The sequence below is a fragment of the Rhea americana genome, unplaced genomic scaffold, assembly GCF_003343005.1.
Source record: "Rhea americana isolate MKP2758 unplaced genomic scaffold, rheAme1 scaffold_811, whole genome shotgun sequence".
Classification (NCBI taxonomy): Eukaryota; Metazoa; Chordata; class Aves; order Rheiformes; family Rheidae; genus Rhea; species Rhea americana.
This window is the reverse complement of record NW_028186992.1, coordinates 6,594-13,842: the sequence shown is the minus strand read 5'-3', so window position 1 is coordinate 13,842 and position 7,249 is coordinate 6,594. Positions and strand designations below refer to the sequence as shown.

Here is a 7,249-nt window from a genome sequence, read left to right as displayed (position 1 = left end):
CCCCCCGGCTCTGCCCCCCTGGGACCCAGGAGTCCGGGCTGGCGCAGCGGGAGCAGCGCTGGGGCCGGGCTGCTCCGTCGTCGGCGCCGCGCCGGGGCGGCCGCCGGCCGCGATTCCCGTCCCTGGCGCGGCGAGCGGGTCGAACCGAGGAAGGGTTTATTGCAAATGCCGTGACGGGCTCGGGGACGGGGCGGTAACGGCGCGGAGGGGGAGCCGCGACGGCAAACCTGGAGCGGTGCCGGCCGCGAGGCCTCACATCTGCCTGCGGTGGACCGGCTCGCTGACGGCGCTGTGGACCGAGTTGGTGGAGAGCAGGTAGTCGCTGGGCTCCATCCTGCTCATCACCGAGGAGACGCTGGTGCTGGTGGAGCCTGGGGAGGGCAGAGCAGATGCGTGTGGGGCCGGGACCTCGCTGGGCGAGCGATTCGCCGTCCCTCCTGCCGAAACGGGCCCCGGCGGTGCCGCCCGCCGGCGTCACTCACCTGCTGACAGCGCGGATGCCTCCTCCAGCTTGCGCACCATGTTGAAGAAGGACGCCATGATCTTCCTCCCCGCCCGGCAGTAGAAGAAGTAGACGGTGATGAGGCCCATCAGCGTGCTCATGGTCATCTGGGGAAGAGCTGCTTTGCGGGGGGCTCGGCGGGCCGGGGGAAGGTGCTCGAGGCGCCTGCCGGCCCCGGGAAGGGGGCCGAGGCCACCTCCACGTGCTCCCACCTTCATGAAATACAGCTTCCTGGTGGAGCTGAGCTGCAGCCCATGCACGTGGATGACGAACTCCAGGTCGTAGTCGCAGTAGGTGGACGTGTCCACGTCTCTGCCGGGGAGCAGGCAGAGGAGGGGGGGATCAGGACCTGGGTGCCGACCCCCCTCCTCGGCACCCCCGCACGCTGATTCTGCGCCCCCGGCGCGAGCCGGGCCCCGGCACTCACTTGTTGGACACCACCACCAAGAAGAAGTAGCTGGGGGCCGTCAGCCCCACGGGCGAGACGTCGTGGCACGGCGAGTTCCTCTGGCACAGCCACCTGCGGAGCGCCGCGGGCTCGGCACCCTGCGCCTCTCCGAGGGGCTCGGGGCCGGATCCCCGCCGCGCGGCCCCGGAGCTGCGGTTTGCCACCCCTTTCCCCGGCAGAGAGGCTGAGGGCAGGCTCCCAAGCGCCCCCGGCTCATCCCGACGCTTACCTGATGCCGTTGCTTGTGCTGGAGTGTATGGGGTATCCTTGGGGGTCGGTCTCGGACATCACTCTGTCAGCTTTTTGCCATATCAGGCTCGATTCTGTGCTGGAGAGAGGGCGACCGGGGTTCGGGGGGTGCTCGCAGGCTCCCYTTTTCCCTCACGATCGCTATCAACYCGAGTGCGATCGTCCTCAGCCGCAGCGAGGAACAGGCTGGAGGCCCGTGCCAGCGAGGAGGGGCATCGTGGGCCCGAGAGCGCTCTGCTCGGACGTGCCTGGATCCGCGCATCCCGAGGGCCGGCAGCCGTCCCGGGATGCCGGAGAAGCGCCGGCCTGGCGCTCGGGGCTGGCTCTGGSCAGCGGTTACCTGGCGTTGTCGATGTTGTACTTCCAGATGTCCTCAGGTTTGTAGCGTACGATGGCATCCTCCGAGTTTGGGCCGCCACCGATGACCTTCAGCGTGTACCTGGCAGGCGGAAACCGTCTCGGAGAGGGTTTGACACCCCGCGGCGAAGGGAAGCCCCCACCCAACCCCCTCGACTGCYCGTGCTCGACTCTCACCGTCCCGAGAAGGACCCCGAGTCCCCTGTCACCATGTCCTGGATCAGGAAGAGAGGGTAAAACACTGCAGGAAGAAAAGCAGGGGGAGGATCAGAGGCCCCTGCCCCGGAGCGGAGGGGACGCGGGACGGAGGCAGGAGTCGCGGGCCAGTCCCTGGCTCAGCCTGCGACCCTCCCCACGCACCGTCCTCGAAGAAGAAGCACGGCATCTCGGAGTTCTGGCCCACGCAGTTGAAGTAGCGTTTGTTCATGCTGGTGGTGTGTTTGAGGGTGTTGGTGATGTCGAAAGCCATGCGCTTGCCCGGCGGGCAGCCGATGTACACGGGCACCATCTTGTAGCCCTGCGAGGCACGGGGAGATGGCGGCGATGGAGCTTGCCCTGCCCGGGGCCGGTCCCTTCCACGGGGACTCGAGGCGAGGCGGGGACCGCGGCAGGGTTATACCTGCAGCGCTGGTCCTGACTCCGAGTACTGGTAACAGTTTGTCGCCGAGTTCACCACCTGGGAATGGTGATATCCGTGAGGAACCGACGTAAGGAGCTGACCGACGCGCCGTGGGGCCGTCCCCAGCCCCGCGAGGCTCGTGTCCGCAGCACGGGGACCCCGAACCGCGCGGGCCCGGAGCTGAGCTTCGCCCTGGCTATCCGCCTGCCAAGAGGGCTCCAGCAGCCGCCTCTCCTACCTTTAGCACCATGGAGCTCTTCAGCAAGTTCTTCCCGCTGAGCTCTTGCTGTGGGTACAGTGCCGTGTCCTGGATGCTCACCTACAGAGTTTATTGGGTGGAGATGTGGAGGAGGAAGAGGAGGAGGAGGAGGAWTAACCTCCCTTAGGCTCAGAGAAGCTACTTGGCTTTTTGCTGACAGGCAACTTTGCTCATCTCGCTCACAACAGCGGGATGCTCAACGGATCGGCAGGGACGTCTGTGGCATACGGGGCACCAGCCAGCGGTCCCTGTGCCCGTACGCGGTCCTCTCCCTGCCTCTCCGCGCCCAGACGTACCTTATAGAGCACCGAGGCCCGGTTCACCAGGTTCCTCCTTTGGAGGAAGAAGACCAGGTTGAAGGGGTGTGAGAGGACCACCGTGAGCTTCACACTGCTGAGGAAGTTCTTCTCCCACACTGCAAAGCAAGGAAACCCCCTGGCGAGACGGCAGCCCCCACGGCGGGGGCGAGCCCGCGGCTCTCAGCCAGGCCTCGCGCCCCACGCACCAGCGTGCTCCCTGTGAGATACCGCCGAGAACAGCAAGGGCTGCGTCCCTGGCTGCTTGGGCCGCATCTTCCCAGCAGCGCGACGGTGGCTTTTTTGGCTCCTGTCCCCTGCCACCTCTTGGCTAAGCCCTCAGAGACAGGCCAAGAGGCTTCTCCTTACTGTTCTCCTCTCTGGTGGAGCGGATACTGAGGGTCACGGAGAAGCTGTACACGTCGCTCTTGTCCAGGTAGATCTGCTCAGGCAGCTCGTTGTTGGAGCGCAGGTCATAGATCTTCACGTAGTGCTCCATGTTGATGTACAGGCCCCCCGGGGAGCTGCCCATGCTGGCCAGGTAGAGGTAGTAATCCTGCGGGAAGGAACGGGCTCCCCGTTACCAAAGCGGCCGCACGAAGCGGCTGCGGGGAGTAAAACCCTCCCGGGGGCTGGTTTCCCCCCGCAGCAGGGTTGAGGCCTGTTTCCGGGACTCACTGCGTCTTGCTTTCTGTTTTTCCACCAGCGCCACGTTGGGTCGTGGACAGGATCAGCGTAAGGCTGAAAAACAGCAGAAGGTTGGCAAGCTGCAAGCCTGGCTCTTCCTCCTCCTCCTCCTCCAGGCATCCGTGTCCCCAGTGCCCGACCAAATCCCCCATGACGCCTCCCCCAACCAGTAAGCGCTGAATCTGTGTTAAATGAGGCCTGAAATCCAGCTGTTTCTGGGCYGGAAGGCAGCACAACATCTGGAGAACGGGGAGGGAGGCACCTGGCACCTCGTTTTCTCTTTCAGGGGCTTGGACTCGGAGACTTGGGATCGTGGCGGTGCACGGGGGTGTCGCAATGCCCGCGGCCGCTGGCCCCAGRGACTCTGCCGGCCGTGGCTGCGTTGCTCCCTGGCTTCGCCACTAGCTCCACGGCCTGAGCCGGGGTCTCACCCGGTTGTAGTCGGAGTGAAGCCAGAGGAGGTGGAAAACGAGGCCCTGATACACAGCCAGGGACTTGTTGTTGTGGAATCCCGTTTCGTCCATGACGACCGGYGGCTCGGCGCGGTAGTGCTCCAGGCGGCTGAAGCGCTGCGGCTTGGGCAGGTCCCTGAACTTCATGACGGTGAAAGGGCAGAGGTTGGTGAAGCCGATGAACTTGAGCCCGCTGGGGAGGGCGGGAAGCGYGCCGTGTCAGCGAGGAAAAGCGGCGCTCGGGCCGCCGAGAGCGACGGAGGCTCCGGGGACGGGAGCTACGGCGGCACGGCCCGAGCCAGCACCCCCGACGGCACAGGGAGGCCTCGCTTGGCCCCGCTGAGCCCCTCCGCCACTCACAGGCTGCTGCTGGAGGAATAGTGGTGGGAGTAGAAGCAGCGGTGCGAGAGGATGTAGGTGATGGGAAACTTCCTCTTGACGATCCTCCCRTTCTTGTCGCCCTTTTTGAGTACGTAAACGAGCTGAAAGGGGAGCCGGGAGGCAGAGCGGGTGAGGGCCGGGGAGGCTTTGCCCCCTGAGATCTTYCCAGGAGACATCTCTGCTCGAGCCCAGCTTGGAGGAGCTGAGTGGCGGCCCCAAGCCGCGCGTGAGCCCGGGGTTATCTCGGGACRTGGGTTAGGGCCACCTTGAGGGTCACCCCTGCTCCCAAGCTGCTTTCCCTGCTCCCAGTGCCTGCCTGCTGCAGCCCTTCCTGGCTGTAGAAGAAGCTCAGGGAAGACTCTTGGACGCCGTAGTAACGGGAGCCCTTGAGGAGCTGGATGCTGGCATACATGCTCCAAGCTCTGCTGGGGAAGACCTTCTCGATGACCGAGCTGCCCTCCATGAAGAACCAGACCTGGGGAGAGCACGGAGGGAGCAGGGATGGGCCGGGGGCCTCTGTGCCCCTGCCCTGGGGACAGTGCCCACATCACCGACCTCTTCCGTCTCAGTCACGCACACGATCTCCCCTCTGTATGACTGAATGAAGTATTTGATGACGGACTTGCCGGAGAATTCGGAGAGGAAAATGTAGTTTTTAATGTCGTAGCTGCAAGGAAACGGAGGGAAAGGGTCGGGCTCYGCTGCCCCGCCGTGATACCTGCCCCGGTGGTCATCGCGGCCCGACCGCCCGAAACTCCGCAGTTACGTCCCCAGCGGCGCGGCGGGGGAAGCTGAGCGCGGGGCTGCGGCCGGCGGCTGGGTCTCCGGCCCTACCTTTGCAGTATGGCGTTGCCCCAGATGTAGAAGATGGTGCTGAAGGGATTGTAGGACAAGCCTCGCAGCACCATGGGAGTGTCGCTGTATTCCTCGAAGCCCATCAGCATCACGAACGACTTCTCCGTGGCTGCAGGGAGAAGGAGCGAGGCGGTGGGCTTGGGCGGGCCACGGCTCAGCCGCTCAGAAAGGGCCAAGCGGCTTCGCGATGTCTCTCGGGCAGGTGGCCGGACTGAACAGCCCCAGATGGGGCGGAGGCCCCTCCACCGGCCTCTCGGCAGGGAAGAGGGAAGCTCTGCTCTGTCTGGGGTTTCTCGGGAGGGTCTGGTCACCCACCACCGCCGCTCACCTTTGGGCCGGAAGTAGGGTACGTTGTACACGATGGAGAAATGCAGGTTTTCTGCGCTCAAACACACAGCAGGGACGAGGAGTTAGGGCAAAGCTCCTGGCGCTGGTCCTGGACCCCGTCCACCCAGCCCCGAGCGGCCCACCGTGCTCGCACGCGACAATGTGGTAAGAGGTAGTGTTGTGTTTCTCCTGCTGCACCAGCAGGAGGGTTTTGTTCTCCTCGGGGATGTAGACTGCCCACTGGATCTTGCAGGATGCTGAAACTGGAGAGGAAGGAATGACRGCTTGCTCCAGCCCGCCTGGCGCTCGGGACCCCGGCCAGTCCCCCGAGCGGCAGCCGTGACACGTCCCCGAAGAGCAGAGGGGGCGCAGGGCGTTTCGTCGAACGAGCCCTCGTCCCTGGCTGTGGAGGTCCAGGATGAGGTGCCCGTGGCCCGTTTGCCCCGCGTGGGGCCTGTCCTGGCGACCACAGCGAAGCCATTCCCATTTGTCCCCACTGCAAATCYGCCCTAGATGACTCCAGGACCCCAACATCCCCCATAGGAGACCGGCCCGGAGCTCCCAAGGGGCACGTAGGGACCTGCAGGCACTTACACTCGAAGTACTCGCACACCGTCTTCTTTTCAGCCCTGATCGAGTCGGAGAAGTGAACCACGCCGTCTGTCGGACGTCAGACACGGACGCGCATGGACAACGGCGCGGCGGACGGGGACCCTCAGCCGCGGCCCCAGCCCCGCGTCCTACCTCGAACGGTGCCGAGGAAGAACTCCGCTTTCTGCTGGCCCCCGCCGATGGCGATCACGTACTCGGAGCCGTTGTGGGAGAAGGGGACGGGGTTCAGCTTACTCACACAGACGCGGTTGAGCACGCGGGTCCAGAGGGCTGGCGGGGGCGGAAGGGAGGGCGGCCGGGCGCTGCAGCGCGGGCCGACCGCCCTCGCCCTCCTCTCCCTTCACCGTCGCCGGTTTTCTCACTCGATCCCTGCGTGTCCATGTGCAGGATGGAGTAATTCCCCGTGAAGTAGTAGACCAGCTGGTTCTGGCGGATGAAGAGGGTGCTCTCGGTGGCGATGGCGTCCAAGATGGTGGAGGAGAACTCGGTCCAGGGGCAGGTGAGGGACCCGATCCAGCAGCTGTCGATGTCGACCTGCATGGGCGGGGAGCGGAGCCCGGCTGAACCCCGCYCTCGGGGGCCGAGACGGCGGCCGGGGGCCGCGCGCTGCCGCCCCGGGTCCCGCTCTCCTCCTTACCTCCACAGCGATTAAATCCTCAAACTTCGTATCGGAAAGCAAGATGACCTTGTTYTTGGAGAAACCGCCGAGGATCAGGACCGGGGCCTTGTCCACGGTCGCCCACAAGGGCCGCGARGGGCTGTACTCATCCATCAGCTCCTTCAGCTTCGTGACCTGCAGGGAGGGCAAGAGACTCGGGGCGGAAAGCGGGGTGGGGGGAGGACGGCGGAGAGGGGGCGAATCCGTCCCCGATTCCTCCTCCCAGCTCGGCTCCTCCGCGAGCCTGGCTCGGCCCGCCCGGCAGCGCGGGTATCCGTCAGCGCGCGTTACCCGGTGCCCGATGGTGCACTGCGGCCCCTTCTCCGTCTCCTTCACGTAGCCGTTGACGTTGACGGAAAACCTGGTGGTGAAAAGGGGGGGGGAAACGTCTTTAAAAGCAGCCGGAGGGAGCGCGACGGCCCCGGCGCCGCCGCTCACCTCCGCTGCCTGATGCCGAAGTCCGGCATGTTGCTTTGCACCCAGACGTCCATGACGGCGCTGCCGTTCACCATGGGCATGGGGGTGTACCAGCGCAGGCGGCAGAGCT

At 65.3% G+C, this 7,249-nt stretch overlaps 1 protein-coding gene across 1 annotated transcript; it reads right to left on the bottom strand.

Moving 5' to 3' along the window:
* Positions 1–252: 252 nt before the first annotated feature.
* On the bottom strand, positions 253–7,225 carry CATSPERG (catsper channel auxiliary subunit gamma). Its single transcript, XM_085323068.1, has 26 exons — positions 7,141–7,225; positions 6,994–7,063; positions 6,682–6,837; positions 6,407–6,578; positions 6,177–6,314; positions 6,027–6,092; positions 5,576–5,695; positions 5,434–5,484; positions 5,085–5,214; positions 4,806–4,917; positions 4,567–4,725; positions 4,230–4,351; positions 3,849–4,062; positions 3,409–3,471; positions 3,100–3,286; positions 2,731–2,849; positions 2,414–2,494; positions 2,176–2,232; positions 1,917–2,073; positions 1,734–1,797; positions 1,540–1,638; positions 1,180–1,278; positions 930–1,022; positions 715–814; positions 483–609; positions 253–371 (listed from the first exon to the last, which is right to left on the bottom strand). The coding sequence occupies exons 1-26, from the start codon at positions 7,218–7,220 to the stop codon at positions 253–255; spliced, it is 2,955 nt and encodes a 984-aa protein (XP_085179194.1). The 5' UTR covers positions 7,221–7,225.
* Positions 7,226–7,249: the final 24 nt, after the last annotated feature.